This window comes from Scyliorhinus canicula, chromosome 8 (assembly GCF_902713615.1).
Source record: "Scyliorhinus canicula chromosome 8, sScyCan1.1, whole genome shotgun sequence".
Classification (NCBI taxonomy): Eukaryota; Metazoa; Chordata; class Chondrichthyes; order Carcharhiniformes; family Scyliorhinidae; genus Scyliorhinus; species Scyliorhinus canicula.
The window spans coordinates 1554017-1570874 of NC_052153.1; the positions used below are offsets into that span (position 1 = coordinate 1554017).

The window sequence follows — 16858 nt, forward strand, 5'->3', positions numbered from 1 at the left end:
TGCGCATGCGCCGGTGGTGACGTCAGCAGCAGCTGCCGCTGACGTCACCACCGGCGCATGCGCGCTGGGGGATTCTCTTCCGCGTCCGCTATGGTGTAGGCCGTGGCGGCGGCGGAAGGGAAAAAGTGCCCCTACGGCACTGGCCCGCCCGCTGATCGGTGGGCCCCGATCGCGGGCCTGGCCACCGTGGGGGCACCCCCCGAGGTCCGATCGTCCCACAGGGGCCCCCAGGACCCCGAGGGCCCACTTGCGCCGCCGATCCCACCGCCACCAGAGGTGATTCAAACCTCGGCGGCAGGAGAGGCCTCCCAGCGGCGGGACTTCGGCCCATCGCGGGCCCGGAGAATCGCCGCAGGGGCCTCGCCGCTCAGTGCGGTGCGTTTCCCGCCCCCGCCAATTCCCGGGTGGCGGAGAATTTCTGCCACGGCGGGGGCGGGATTTCCGGCAGCCCCGGGCGATTCTCCGACCCTGCTGGGGGTCCGAGAATTTCGTCCAGGGAGTAGGATAGCTTGATCTTGGTTTCGGACAATGCTCGGTGCAACATCGAGGGCCGAAGGGCATGTTCTGTGCTGTACTGTTCTATGTTCTATGATCCTGAATCCATAGACAAAGTAGACAACCTTGCCAAAGAAAACCATCAGAAGCCTCTAGACACTCGAAGGAAGATGGGCTTTGTTTCTCTCTCTCTCTGCTGCCGGATGCCTGCTGTCTCTCTGAGTGCGGTAAAGATCATTACAAGCTGAAGGAAAAGAAAGTGCCCAACTGGTTTCACTGGTTTTAAATAGTTTCAAGAAGGAGAAGATATATTTCTGATTTAAAAAATGGTTTAGAGGGACATGGGGAACGTGGATTTGAGACCAGGAAGAGATCAGCCATGATCTGATTGAATGGCAGAGCAGGCTCGAGGCTGAATTACCGACTTCTGCTTCTAATTCTTATGTTTTTATGTTCTAACTGAGGGCCTAACCTTGAGAAAGAAACTAACTGAAAGACATCCATCTGAATCAACGATCCTTCTATTTTTATTTTATTCACATTCACTTTATCTCTCAACCATCCTTTTCCCTGGTGTTTGTGTGAGAGTGCACATATATATATATATACATATATGGAGAGAGAGAGACAGAGACAGAGAGAGAGAGAGAAAGACAAAGACAGAGGGGGGGGGAAGAAAACAGTGGATAGTCAGTTGTATTTTTTGTCTATTTAATAATTATTGTTAATAATAAAAGGTTACTTGTGTTTAAACTTATAAACCAGGTGTAAGTCAATTTAACTCACCCAAGGCCACGGGTATTAATATAAAATCTAATTTCACCTGTATTGCAACTCCAGGTCAAGTAAGGCTGGACTCAAACACACTAGCCTAGGCTGTTGTAACAAAACCAAAACTGTATTCCAGATGTGGTCTCACCAAAATCCTGCACAATTGTAACAAACATTTCTTATTCTTGTACTTCAGTCCCTTTCGATAGTGCCATTTATTTCTCTAATTTCTTGCTGTACCTCACTGCTAACGTTCTGTCTTCCTTGTGGAAGTATAGACAGAGACAGAGAGACAGAGAGAGAGAGACAGAGACAGAGTGAGAGAGAGACACACAGAGAGACAGACAGAGAGAGAGACAGAGAAAGAGACAGAGAGAGAGAGACACACCGAGAGAGACACACAGACAGAGAGAGAGAGACAGAGACAGAGAGAGAAAGTCTCTTTCTGAATATTAAGATTTACAAGTTCCACACTTTTAAAAACTATTCTGCATTTTTATTCATTGGGCCAAACTGAATAAATCTCACATTTCCCCACATTATATTCCATCTGCCACCTTGTTGTCCACTCACTTAACCAGTCTACATTTCTTTGCAGTTTCTGTCCTTGTGCTAGCAAGTATAAAAATTGGACAATATGGCAGATGAATGTGTGGCTCAAGAGTTGGTGCAGGAGGAAGGATTTTAGATTCTTTGCTCACTGGGGCCATTTCTGGGGAAGGTAGGACATGTACAAGAGGGAGGGTCTAATCCTGAACCACATTGGGAACAACATCCTTGCAGGTAGGTTTGCTAGTGCTGTTGGGAGGAGTTTAAACTAGTTTGGCAGGAGATGGGGGGGGTCACAGAGTTTTCTCAAAATAGACACACATCGGGCGTGATTCTCCGCAACGGCCGACGCCGGAGTGAAACCCGGAGTGTTTAAAAGGCCGAAGGGCCTTTTAATAAGAACTAGGAGCAGGAGTAGGCCATCTGGCCCCTCGAGCCTGCTCCGCCATTCAATGAGATCATAGCTGACCTTTTGTGGACTCAGATCCACTTTCCGGCCCGAACACCATAACCCTTAATCCCTTTATTCTTCAAAAATCTATCTATCTTTATCTTAAAAACATTTAACGAAGGAGCCTCAACTGCTTCACTGGGCAAGGAATTCCATAGATTCACAAGCCTTTGGGTGAAGAAACTCAGTCCTAAATCTACTTCCCCTTATTTTGAGGCTATGCTCCCTAGTTCTGCTTTCACCCGCCAGTGGAAACAACCTGCACTGTCTGACTCCTCACGGCTTGCATTCACACCCAGTTTTGTGTCGACAGCAACTTAGATACATTAATCTCAGTTTCTTCATCCAAGTCATTAATATAGATGGTAAATAGCTGAGGCTCCAGCACTGATCCATGCAGCACTCCACTGGTCGGACCACATCAACATGAAAACACCCCGTTTATCCCTGCTCTCCATTTCGTGTCTATTAACCAATACTATATCCATACTAATAAGTTCCCCCGACTCCATGAGCCTCTAACTTTGTGTGGCACCTTATTGACTGCCTTTGGAAATCCAAATTTCCAGCATCTATTGGTTTCCTTTTATCAACCCTACTATTTACATCCTCAATAGGCTCTAATAAACATGTCAAACCCAATTTCCCTTTCGTAAAACCATGTTGACTTTGGAGGCTTGAACTCAATGCTTACTTTAAATCATCACTAAAATGAAACCATTAACATGCCTGAGTGATTTCGCACAGGTCATTGCAGCAAGTTGTGAGCATACCCATTTACCAAAGTTAGCGTTACTGGTAATTTTATGAGGGTGAACTGTTGGGAAGAGGGTTTTAAGGGCTGTCAGTATCAACCAGTGAGTTTCATGTGCATTTCAATGCCTGGAATGGTTCGGCCATTAACAGGATGGCAACAGTAATTTCCATATCAAGCTTTAATGAGCGGAATGATACTCTGCACCATTTCTAAGGAGAATTATTATTGTCCATATGCTTCAGCTACAAATAGATGCATGTTTTCATTTGTCTTGGCATCATTCTAGTTGCATCCTGTAATATTCAGTTATTACCTTCTTAAAGGAAAATATGTAATAAAAATATGTTTTAGTTGTCAGATATTTGCAGGATAAAACGTCTGCAATAAAGGGCTGCAGATAAATTTGATCAAAGACAGCTTCATCACATCTGACTGCAGGTTTAGCTCATTTACATAATGCTACTTCTCAGGATGTGCTAGCTTTTTTATACAAATTAATGCCCTCGATCTGACCATACCGTAATGAATGAAACAGCCAAGATATTACAGCTTTCTCTTTCGAGTTTTCCATTTCTCAGCAGCTTTTCAAATATGCAACACTAATCCGATGGCTTTAACACAGGATAGATTTACATGCTGTCACATAAAGCTCAAATCGGAGCATGTTGAACCTTGAACCTAGGTCTTTGTGTGTTCCCATAGCTCTGGGAAACTCAACAATAATTAAAATGTTACATCAATCTGAAAATTTTGTCGGTCTTGAACATTCAGAAACTGAAATTTCTGAAGTTACCAATGCCTTCTACTGTCAAAGCACATGCATTCATAATTGACTACGAAAACATGCCCTCTAACATTGTATGGCTTTTTATTAATGTGATAAGATGTGAAACCGAGCTGGGTTAACTAAAATTCTAACAGATGTCAAAAGGTATCTTTTGTTACCAAGTCATTACTGACCAAAAACAGAAAAAGCTCTAAATACTTTACAAATCAAGAAACATCTGTGAAGGGATTACAGAGCTAACATTTTAGGTTGATATCTTTCATCAGAATGGTTCACCAGGACAGCACGGTGGCGCTGTGGTAGCACTGCAGTCTCACGGCGCTGAGGTCCCAGGTTCGATCCCGGCTCTGGGTCGCTGTCCGTGTGGAGTTTGCACATTCTCCCCGTGTTTGCGTGGGTTTCGCCCCCACAACACAAGATGTGCAGGGTAGGTGGATTGAACATGCTAAATTGCCCCTTAATTGAAAAAAAAAATGATTGGGTACTCTAAATTTAAAAAAAAAAGAATGGTTCACCCACCTGAAACGTTTACTCTGTTTCTCTCTCCACAGATGCTGCCAGACCTGTTGTGTATTTCCAGCATTTTGAGATTGTATTTCACATTTCTAGCATCTGCAGTATTCTGCTTTCAATGATCAACAAACTTGATTCCGGATTCTGTATAAACTACTTGCCTGAATTTAGTCACTTCAGCATCCTTTTGTGTCAGTTCCGTCTGCTGATTCACAAAGTGGGATGACAATTCATTACATTTCTTGTGCATGTTTTCCACTTGATTCCTGGTTTCTTTCAACTCATCCTCCAATATCTGTTATTACCACAACCAGAACAAAACTTAAATCAATAAATACAAGAATTTACAACAAAGATATCATCAGTTATGACAAAGCACAGAGTTGAGTCTTGTTAGAGAAACATAAGTTCATATAAAAAACGAAGTTAAGCGGGGTTAACGTGCAGGTTATTAGCAAATGCCTCTCTACAAACAGAAGGTGACAAACTAGCTTTGAATGCAATGCGCACTGTTCCACATAAATGGAGTAGCAACAGTTTATTTGGCTGGATTATTTCTGAAAGTGACATTTGTTTTGGCTTTGGAAACAACACAATTTATGCAAAAAGCACAATTAATACAACCTTTTAAACAAGTTCCTTTACCCAACATTATGTACCAGTAACATTTAATCAAATGTGTTGCAACACATTGCAGCCTCAACCTGCAAGACTGCCACAGTGTGAAACTTGAGTTCAACCTTCCAGTCCCAACTGCCCTGGTGAGGTGTTGAGTGGAGACGAGACAATATCTCACGGAGGAGGGGGGAAAAAAATCACTGACCCACACATTACTGTCAAACGCCTCAAAGTTATCACTGTATGCTCTTTCTCTTCACTACCTTATTGGCTGCAGATACAATATTAAAATTAATTGCTCACTCAATATCAGTAACACAATTCCTGCTACATACAAGTATTGTTATATGCAAGTTTTTCTCTGCCCTGATCTGATGATTGAAGAATTCTGTTGTACATTAGTGAAGAATCACTTTCAGCAGGCCCGAGTGATCATTTGCAAAATAACCATTCAGTTGAAATTTTACTGGATGTCCCAAAACCTGCAAAAGGCTTTTGACAAAACTCTATCCAAAAGACTATTCATTAAATTCAAAACTGAGAGGATTCCAAATAAAATCTTGGAGTGTATAAGAGACCAGCTGAAGGATACGAAACAGCATGTGCTCGTAAGAGGAGCTGTGTCAGAGTAGGTTGGGGTGCCTCAGGGTTTGGCAACTGGATCTCTCAGGTTCCTGGTTAAAATCAATGGTCATGGTACAAAAACTCAATGCAAGGGAACCAAAATTGCAGATTGCACCAGACAAGCACGGAAGGCCGACTTGGAAAAGGCAGCTGAGAAATTACAAAATAAGTTGGCAAGATCTGTAAGTGAACAGACAATGCAAGATGAAACTTAATGTAGACAAGCCTAAAGCAGCACACATAGAAAAAATAATAGGGACATGTACACTGGATGAAATAACTAAAGATTAAGTTAAAAGAGGCCTGAGGAGACACAATTATCAACATGTCGAACCAATACAGAGTTCTATTAAGGTATGCAATACTTATTGGGAGTCACTGAATTTTCCTGGCATAGACAACATGCATATGCACATGCTGATCAACACCACTGCTCTCCAATATTGCTCATTATGACCAGACAAGTGCAAAGCCCAAAACAGCGGGTCCTCAAGAAAAGCGAAACATATATTAAATGCTTTCCTAAACAGGGAGTTTTTTACTTTTCTTTAAACAAAAAAACCTGCTTACAGGCAATCACATATGAAAGTTTCCCCTTCCTATGCTTTCACCATTAATCATTTTTGGCTCAAACTGTATTTGTGCAAAGCATTCACAACCAAATGAAAATTCAACTGCTATGGAAAGGTTTCTGAAAATTGTTCTTTATTTATTATTTGATTTTTAATTTTCTCCCGTTATCTCAATGGAAACTATTAGCCACTATGCAGTTTGTTTAGCTGGAAGAACAAGACTGATTGAACTGCAAGGTAATGCTCAACTCAGTGCTTCTCTGGCTAAATGTTGTCCAAGAGGATCACAAAAAGTTCGATCAGATCCCCTAGCACCAGAGAATAGACGTGATTCATCCAACCAATCAGAAATTAGATTTCAACCTGTTAAGACTTAAGTTCAGACTGAAGGTTCTCATTCTTATCTGTTATTAATTTTCTTCCCAGTTTTGTCTTGCAAAGTTTGCAGATCCTCCAATAGCACAGGTTTTGTGGAAGTGTGCACCTAGGGACCCACCTTCTGATGAAACAGACTCCTATATAACAAGCTAACACGAACGCAGTCCGCAAAGCTCCAGCTGATAAGGAAGTCCTTGTGATTCAAGATTCAACATGATATTCATAAAATCCAGGAATAACAGTGTATATGTATATATATATATATATATATATATATGTATTCTATGTTTCCTTTTCTGAGATTAAATGCAACATATGCTGTGAGTTAAGTATCTCAAACTCCATATAAATGCCACCCTACACACCAGGGTAAAAAAACTTGGTTAAAAAAGCCTTCATTTGATTTGAAATTTATGAATTCAGTCTGCTGTAAGTGCTCTCCAACTGGGGCAATTTTGAATACAGCAGCTACCTTTACCACTACAACCAAAGGAGACTGCCTGTCTTCCTGATAGCAAGTCATTGGGTGCCTCTGGGATGTCACTGCCTCCTCCTCAGAAGGCAGGGCTGGCTGGTCAGAGGTTGAAAATCACTAATAACCAGCTGGCAATTCTCCACCAGATCATTATTTGCGGTGGTGTGCAATAATATTTTCTTTCTATGAGTTACATAACCCTTTGCCACAAAGATCAGTTATTGCATTGACTTTCAGGGATTCATCCACTTTGAAACGTGTGTCTTTTACCGTTTCTGCACAAACTGGAACTTTCTTTTGCAATCTGGAAGGACATTCCATTATTTGGACTCCTGGGAGTTTTTTTTAAACATAAAAGTCATAAATTCACCTTTGGACTGGGAGCAACAATGTCTTCTCCAATAAATCACCTGACCAGCATGTTACTCAATGGAAAATGTCAGTTTTTGTGCTGTTTTGCACTTCAATCACTTTAATTTATTGGCGGGGGGGGGGGGGGGGGGGGGGGGGGGGGGGGGCCTGGAACAACGCAAAGGCTAGTGACTTACTGGATGTCACATGACAGAGGCAACCTTTAAGTTTTGAACCTGCTGTTTTTGAACTCAGTCTCTTTGGGGGGATAAGCTAAGATGCAAAGTTACCTTAACTGACTCTCTCACTGCCTTGTCTGACATTGTGTGTGGTTATCAAATTGTAGCCAGACAATCCTCAGTTGAGTGTAATTTGTCTGCATTTGAAAACCCACAAAGCTGAGACAAAAAGAATTGATCCAACTCTGTATTCTGCTCCATGCCAAAGCTCCATTTGTGAGAACCTCCAGACATCTACTGGTACCAGTGACCTTCTTCACACGAGGGAGCTCCAGATTGACAATGTCAAAATCTGCACACTTTATTTTTTTCTTATACAAATTTTTTCCAACCGTCCATCTCTAGAGACTGCTTGCATGTTCATTGTTTGTTTGCGCATGTGAGAATATGTGTGCATGTGTGCTCTCAAAGTTTTAAAAGAGATTACAATTATGTGTTAACCAGTTCTTGCAACTTGTTAAAAAGATGGTTTGCTTCATAATAAATCAATTCTTCCGAGTTTATTGGAAGAACTCTGGTTTAAGTATCTTTTTGTCTGAGCAACAGTAGTGATGGTAAAGAATTGGCCATTTTAGTGAGTAAATTAAACGTTTAAACTAATGGCGTGGTGGGGCGAGATAATCTGCTTGCTCCTCCCATCCCAGCCATAACAGTAGTGTCTTCAAAGATCTAGAGCATATTCTTCAGTAGCAGAGAAGCTTTTTTAATCCAGGAGTATGGTTATTAATCATTAACCAATTCTTGCCAAATCCAGGCTTTCCCAAGTAGAACTAAAAGTGGTGACAAAAAGATGGTATTACTGGCATCAAAACTGCGTTGGATACCAAACATTTGAATTGAATGCTACTATCACATGCTGGGGTGAATGAGTCCCTGTGCAGCACATGAAATCCCAGTTGCAAACCCATGTTATTGCTGGTAAAGTCCATAGCAGTGATAGAGGTGATGATCATCCCTTTGCCATCAAAAGAGATGCCAATTGGTATAGTTTTAAAATTTATTATGACCACAGCAGATGTTATTGCTGAGCAAGCAGCACGCTAGTGAGGTCTGCCTCACAAATCATAAGCCATTTTTAATTGCGAAAATGAGGAAGAGCTACTGGCCCCAGAAGCATAGGATTTTTTAAATTACAAGTTTTATTCAAAAGAAAAATAAATAAGCGCATAATAAGCACACAGTTAAAGTAGTCAACATGCCTGGTCAGAAGTACACAAGTAAATTACCTTCTTGGATTCTTAACTTTCAAAATCCAGTAATATAATCTAAGTCAAGGGATTGTGGTGGCTTTAATAAAAGGTATTCCGCACAATTTCTCAACACTTCCATGCCGATGTAGAATTTGTTAAAAGTTCAGAAACAAATTGCTTTCTGAAAACAAAGGCTCTTCTGCTATAACATTGGCTGGTTGTCTCCAATTCAAAACTTTCACAGCTTCTCAGCACAAAGACGCTGGTCTGCAGGGTTATTCCCCTACAGCCAACCAACTCAATTAAAACATCTTCCTTCAATATATTTTTCCCCTTTCATATCAAGTTCCATTGTCCTCATTTGAACCCAACTTCTCCAAATATAAAAATCTTTCACATTTTCCTATTTTTCCTCTACTTTGAGGTTAATAAGATTTAATTTGCCTTCTTCTGTTTACCATTGAACTTTTGTAAGATCAAATGGTTCTTTATCACCTCTGAATTCCTATTTGAAATTCGACAATGGTAAAACAAAGTTTCCCATTTATCTCACAATGCAAATTTTAAATACAACTTGCAACTCAAATTCACCATAACCTCTCATTACAAATTCATCAGCCTAACAACTTTAACCTTTCATCACTTAGCCCTCACAGACGACTTGTCTCTGGCAATCTTCTCCCTGTTCAATTAACCCTGGACACACACACACATACAGCTTTCTTCATCGACATAGAATACCAACATCACCCTAAAATGATATTATTAATTCATGGCAAAAGAAAAGCTTGGAAATTATATTCCTGTATTTTTGGCAAAATATTGGTACAAATATAATTATAAAATAAGTTGTACTTTCCCACCATAAAATTTAAACAATCTGTCTGGCTAGCCCAACAAGAAAAGAAAAATAATAAATTCAGGAAAATAATAAAGGAAACAATGCAAAAAAATAAAGAAAATTGGAACAATGTGAGAAACTGAGATATTAGTCTACATTATATCTAGCAGCAGACTTAACTCATACCAAGCAAAAAATATGGTCTGTTATTGGTGAAAACTGAAGTGAAATTCAACATGTGACTGCAAAGAATTAGTGGGGCCATAGAAATACAAATGTATTCCACCAATTAGAGAATGATTACAGCCCAGGAGGCCATTCAGCTCATTATGTCTGCTCTGGCTCTCTGTACGAGAAATTCACTTAGTGCCCTTCTCCTGCGATTTCTCTGAAACCTTGCATCACTCTCTGTGTGGAGTCTGCACGTTCTCCTCGTGTCTGCGTGGATTTCCTCCGGGTGCTCCGGTTTCCTCCGACAAATCCGGAAAAGACGTGTTTGTTAGGTGAATTGGACATTCTGAATTCTCCCTCCGAGTACCCGAACAGGCGCCGAAACGTGGCGATTAGGGGCTTTTCACAGTAACTTTGTTGTTGTGATAATGTAAGCCTACTTGTGACAATAAAGATTATTAATAACAGTGTAACTTCCTTTGGAATGCTTCAATTGAACTTGTCTTTACCACAAACTTGGGTAGTGCATTCTAAACCTTAACCACTCGCTGCGTAAAAATATTTTTCTCCTATTGCCTAGGTTTCTTTTGTCAATTACTTTAAATCTGTGTTATTTCGTTCTCAACATTTCTCTCTGTCTACTTTGTCACCCCCCCCCCCCCCCCCCACCCCCCCAGTGATTTTGAATATCTCTAGCAAATTTCCTTTCAGCTTCTTTTCTCTGAGGAAAGCAGTGCCAACTTCTCCCATCTGTTTTCAGAACTGAAGTTCCCCATCCGAGGAACTGTTCTTGTGAATCTTTTCTACACTCACTCCAGTGCCTTCACACCTTTCCTAAAGTGCAGCAAATGAAACCAAGTACGGCAAGGGCAATTGTTTACAGAGGACAACTGGTCATCAATTTCGGGATCTTAAATTTATAATCTCCTTCATTTTCCATTCTCCCCAAGAGAGCTAGGAAAGCAAGCAACAGCCTCCTCCAGTACAATCGAGAAGTGTTAGGAATTGGGTGTAAGCCCGACTAACGCTAACCATCCTGCCCTGTTTTGTGGGCTGTCCAACAACTCAGTAAAGATTGGCAAATTACTCTGGTGGACTGTGCACCGTCTTCCAAGTGTAAAATACATTTTAAAATGTTGATGTTCTTCCCCCAGTATCATTTGAAACACATATTAGCCATGTATATAACCTATTACCTGAGAAAATAGAGAGATGATGGAGCTGTAAAACTGTCAAAAATACACAAATATCAATTAAGAAAATGCAAGATTTAGATACTTGACAAATTCTTTTTTCTTTTTGCATTATCCAGAATGTGAATAAGGACCCCACTGTGATTGGGACAGGAACTTAGGAAAGAAGCAGCCCCTCAATCCTGTTCCACCATTCCACTGGATGATCTGCACCTTATCTTCGCTTACCCACCTTGATTCCTTCTCGATATAATGTACTATAACTGTAGCATAATTTCCACACTTCTTTTTCCAGATCCCTTGGTCATCCATGCATTTCAGGATGAGCAAGTGTTAGGAAAATAAAAGTAGTTTTAACGAGTAAATGAAGAGTACGTAAACCAGCAGTTGTTGCTGAGCAACTGGGGCTTTGTAAGGAGAGAAGCTTTTAACTAATAATAATAATAATAATAATAATAATGATTGCTTATTGTCACAAGTAGGCTTCAATGAAGTTACTGTGAAAAGCCCCTAGTCACCACATTCCGGCGCCTGTTCGGGGAGGCCGGTACAGGAATTGAACCCGCGCTGCTGGCACTGTTCTGCATTGCAAGCCAGCTATTTAGCCCACTGTGCTAAACCAGCCCCCACCTTTTACTTTAGCTAAATTTGATTGCAGTTGCAGATAGTTAGTGAGGGAGAAGGTAGTGAGAGAGAAGGCAGTCTCTCAGCCCTGCTCGAAGTAGTTGCTTTTAGAATGCTCAAAAGGAACATCCCTTTCAGCCTTGCTAGAATAAAAGGCATTCTATGGAGTATTGGTTAAGAGACCAGATGCTGGAATCCAGCCAGTTAAGGAAACTAAAGAAATGAAGAGTCTGGTGTTAACGTAACAAAGGAAACTGAAAAGCAGAACGGATTGCTGTTCAGTAAAATCACAAAGAGTCGAAAAGGCATTGGATCGAAGAGTTAAAAAGAATATATGCAGTAGTGTTACGTTTGTGAGAAATTACTATTGTTTGGGAGACATTATTTGGAATAATTGTGGAAATCGGAGGTTGGATCTCGGAGTTTGTGCAAAAGGCTCTAAGACAAAGGCAACCCGAACGGAGATGTGTAAAACCTGAAAGCAAAACCTTGATGGAAGCAGTGGAAGGAAAGCATAATTTAAAACACGATTTGAAACTGTGGCTTTTGAAAGTAGAATTTGGAATCACTGGTGTGTAAGCCGGAGTTCAGTGAGACACGGTGGCTCAGGGTATAAGATTCATCTGAGTGGATCTTGAGGTAAACTACAGACATTCATTGGGTTTGAGAAGAGTGTGTCTTACCACAGTCATCCTATGTGCTTAAAAGGGACTTTGTGTGTTAATGAAACCATTGTAGCTTTTGATGTGCATTGTGATCCGTGTTAATCTTAAAATGTGAGTAATTATTTAGCTGAGTGGGGAAAAAGGAGTATATTACCATAGTTCTATATGCTCAATTTAATTAATGTGTTTTTTTTTGTTGTTCAAATTAATTACCGGTCATGCAACTTTGTTCCTTCACGTTTTATTTTTAAAAATGTAACGGTTAAGGTATTTTGAGCCGAGGTTCCATTCTGGGATTTCCCACTCAGTTATAACATCAACTGGGATCATAACAGAAGCAACCAAACACCAGGCTTTACCCTCCTCGCAGCATTGCAGTATACGTATTATTTCTTGCGTTTTGCAAAGGATTGAGTCTGAGAGTAAACTACAGGCAGTTCCATCTTTTAAACATTAGATATCGTACTCCTTTAAGATTAAGTTTTATGCATGTGAATTGTGGAGTTCAATCATATGTTAAGTCAAGAGGAAAAGTTACTGTGATACACATTTCAGTAGCTCGGAAAGGTCTCCATTGCCTGAAAAGTAATAATATCGTGGAAAGATGAAACGATAATGGGATCATGTTATATTAACAATGAGACACATGTGATTTCTAATATAATATTTTCAGTTGGTTTTCCACTTTGCAGTATTAATTTTTTAAAAGCTGTGGGTTTTAAGTGAATGAATTTAAATGAACACGAGGCCCATGGGGTACATTCCACTATGCGACTTGTTATTAAAGAAAATTCCATGAAGTCAATACAGATGAAAGCATCTTGTGAAATCTTACCCAAGAGTCCCTTCTCATACCTTTACTTTGGAGTCAATGTCAGACTTCTCTTCCTTCCACTGGGCTGCTTGCTTCTCCAGGTCACTTAGCAGGTCAGAGCAGCGTGTGCTTAATCCCTGCTTTTCTTTCTCTAGATTTTTCACAAGCAAGCTGGTTTTCTCTTCGACCTTCAGAGCACGTTCCTTAGCGTCCTGCGCAAGTGCACCAAACAGGTCAAAAAACAAACGCGAGAATTAACAACTAAACATTTTTTTCTAGCTTAGTACACACAGCAGCCTAGATAGTTGACATGTGAAATTACCTGTTGGCTTTTTGGGTCTCCTTTCATGCAGGTAGAAGGGTCATATCTTACTTCAATGACAGCTTTGAAGAGCACATTTATAGGCGCCCATTAATTGATCAAACTGCCTTTGATGCTGTCCCAGCTATTCTTGAGATCCACAATCTTTCAGGCACGTCCTTATCAATTAATAATGTGGTCCCATCAGAATCTAATTAGGAGAAGCCACATCTTCACACTCCTACTTCTTTGCTCCATATCCATCATTAACTATTTATCTGGAAAGTTACAAACCTACGTTTCTTAGCTTTTAAGATGTTTTCTCAGAGTTTTGCACACAGCATAAAACCACAAGTCTTTAAAGTGCCTCAAGGCCTAAGGCACTTTTCCAATGACATGCTTACAGGGAATGTCACAAGGCAGCTACAGCTTCAGTGACTGGGACAGAGGACTATTAACATACGTCCAAAAAAAACAACAATTTTGTAAAATCTACAAGAGGAATTGTTCTCAAAAATTGCTGAATACAAATTAAACAAAAATAAGTTCTTCTGAAAATTCTTGAACAGCGAGCAACATCATTGTACTGTGATGTGAACAGCAATTGTTAATTCACGTAGCAAGCAGACTGGAAACAGGGCTTTACAATGTAAATTGTAAGAGCTAAAAATAAATCCCGAAACTTGAAGCTGGTGGACATTTTGATGCACGAGTCTATATACCTTATAATCCTGGCTTTTATTCTTCAATTTTCCCTTCAAATCAGTTACTTCCTTCTGCACGCACATATGTTGTCATCAACAGCAATTTTCCGCTGAATTAAGTTGTTTATTTCTTTCTGTTGGCATCTAACCTGCTGTTGAGGACATTAAAAACATAGGCGGGTTTTAAAATGAGATCAGACTTCACTAATGACAGTCATAATATTACTCAAAAATTAATAATTAAAGAACAAGCTTTTTCAAATCAGATTTGCCCTTGGAAATAGTTAGTGGGGCTGTGGCACTGTGGCAGCTGCTGCTAACACCTTCAAATGTAAATTGAGGCAAGAGAGAACTGAAGTTGTGTGGCCGGCATGAGAAATAATGTTCAAAAGTGCAACTCGTGTGCACAGGAGAATTGTCCTGCTACTGAAAGCTCCACATGACTGTTTTGATAAAGAATGGACACTTGATGAAAATAAATGGCATAAAATGTTTTATCATAAGTAAACACACTTAAATTGAAGTGTGCACATACATAGATACATAGAAGATAGGAGCAGGAGCCTGCTCCGCCATTCATCACGATCATGGCTGATCATCCAACTCAATAGCCTAATCCTGCTTTCTCCCAAAAGCCTTTGATCCCATTCTCCCCAAGTGCTATATCCAGCCGCCTCTTGAATATATTCAAAGTTTTAGCATCAACTACTTCCTGTGGTAATGAATTCCACAGGTTCACCACTCTTGAGGTGAAGAAATGTCTCCTTATCTCTGTCCGAAATGGTTTACCCTGAATCCTCAGATTGTGACCCCTGGTTCTGGGACACACCTATCATTGGTAACATCTTCCCTGCATCTACCCTGTCTAGTCCTGTTAGAAATTTTATAAGTCTATATGAGATCCCCCTCATTCTTCGGAACCTCCAGCAAGAACAATCCTAACCTAAGACAATAAAGGTATTGACTAAATTATGTCCCATTTGCCCCCAAGTGCTAATTGCTGCTTGAAAACATGTCATGTTTTGGCCTCAAGCTCCTTCTTGTGGTAAGGAATTTCACAGGCTGATCACTCTCTGGGGTGAAGAGTTTTTCCTAATTTCTGCCCTAAACGATCTACCTGAATCCTCAGACTGTGCCCCTGGTTTGTGACACACCCCCACCATCGGGAACCTGCATCTACCAGTCTCAACCTGTTAGAATTTATAGGTTTCTATGAGATTCCCTCTTCATTCATTTCTGAACCCCAGTGAATACAATCCTAACTAACTCAATCTCTCCTGATACGTCAGTCCTGCCATTCCAGGAATCAGTCTGGCAAACCTTTGCTGCACTCCCTCCGGAGCAAGAACATCCTTCCGCAGATAAGGAGACCAAAACTGCACACAATATTCCAGGCAAGGCCCTGCATAGTTGCAGCAAGACAGCCCTGCTCCTGAACTTGAAACCTCTCACTCCTCTCCAACATACCATTTGCCATCTTTACTGCCTGCTGTACCTGCATGCTTATCTTCAGTAGCTGGTGTACGAGGACACCCCGGTCTCGTTGCCCTCTCCTAACTTATGGCCATTCAGATAATAGTCTGCCTCCTCATTTTTGCCACCAAAATTGATAACCTCACATTATCCAAATTATACTGTATCTGCCATTAATTTGCCCACTCACTCAACTTGTCCAAATCACACTAAAGGATCTCTGCATCCTCCTCACAGCTCACCCTCCCATCCAACTTAGTGGCAGTTACAAATTTGGAGATATTACATTTTGTTCCTCATCTAAATCATTAATATATATTGTGAATAGCTGGGGTCCCAGCTCGACCCTACGGTCCCTCACTAGTCGCTGCCTGCCAATTGAAAAAGTCCAGTTAATTTCCTACTTTGTTTCCTGTCTGCAACCAGTTTCTGTCCATGTCAATACATTACACCTAATCCCATGCGCTTTAATTTTACACACTAATCTCTGATGCAGAACTTGTCAAAGAGCCTTCTGAAAGTCCAAATATACCACATCCGCTATCTCCCCCTCGTCAACTCTAAATACATCCTGAAAGATTGGCAGTAGATTGTCAAGCATGATTTCCCCTCCATAAATCCATGCTGACTCTGAACAATCCTGCCACATATTTTCTAAATGCTCTGCTATAAAATCTTTGATTTGTCAAATCATTTGTCAACAATGATTTCCCTTTTGTAATTCATGTTGGCTCTGCCTAATTCTACAATTATTTTCTAAGTGTCCCGTTATCGGATCCGTTATAATATAATCGAGCATTTTACCTGCTCTGGTTTTAGGCCGACAGATCTGCAGTTCCCAGTTCCCTCTCCTTTCTTTCTCAGTAAGAAGTCTGACAACACCAAGTTAAAGTCCAACAGGTTTGTTTTGAATACCTAGGTTTCGGAGCGCAGCTTCTTCTCAGGTGAGCTGCGCTCCGAAAGCTAGTGATTTGAACACAAACCTGTGGACTTTAACCTGGTGCTGTAAGACTTCGTACTGTGCTCACCCCAGTCCAACGAGGCATCTCACTCATTGGTTTTTTCTTAAACATTGGGATTACATGTTCCAGCTTCAAATCTGCAGAAAACCGCTCCAGAATCTACAGAACTTGGAAGATGACCATCAGTGCACCCACCAACTCGATCAACGCATCTTTCAACACTCTGTGGCCAAGTGCTGAAAAATGGGATTAAGACATGGTTAGGTGGTTGTTTTTGACCGGCACAGACGCGATGGGCTGAAGGGTCCTTTTCTGTGCTGTATGCCTCTATGGTCTCACC

At 40.8% G+C, this 16858-nt stretch overlaps 1 protein-coding gene across 1 annotated transcript in view; it reads right to left on the reverse strand.

Annotated features, from left to right (window-relative positions):
* The window catches only part of cntln (centlein, centrosomal protein), a 578849-nt gene that overhangs the window by 459945 nt on the left and 102046 nt on the right, over positions 1 to 16858 (reverse strand). The window contains 4 exon segments of the mRNA XM_038803995.1: positions 4485 to 4618; positions 13120 to 13290; positions 14102 to 14160; positions 14163 to 14235. Coding sequence (XP_038659923.1) covers positions 4485 to 4618; positions 13120 to 13290; positions 14102 to 14160; positions 14163 to 14235 — 437 coding nt within the window.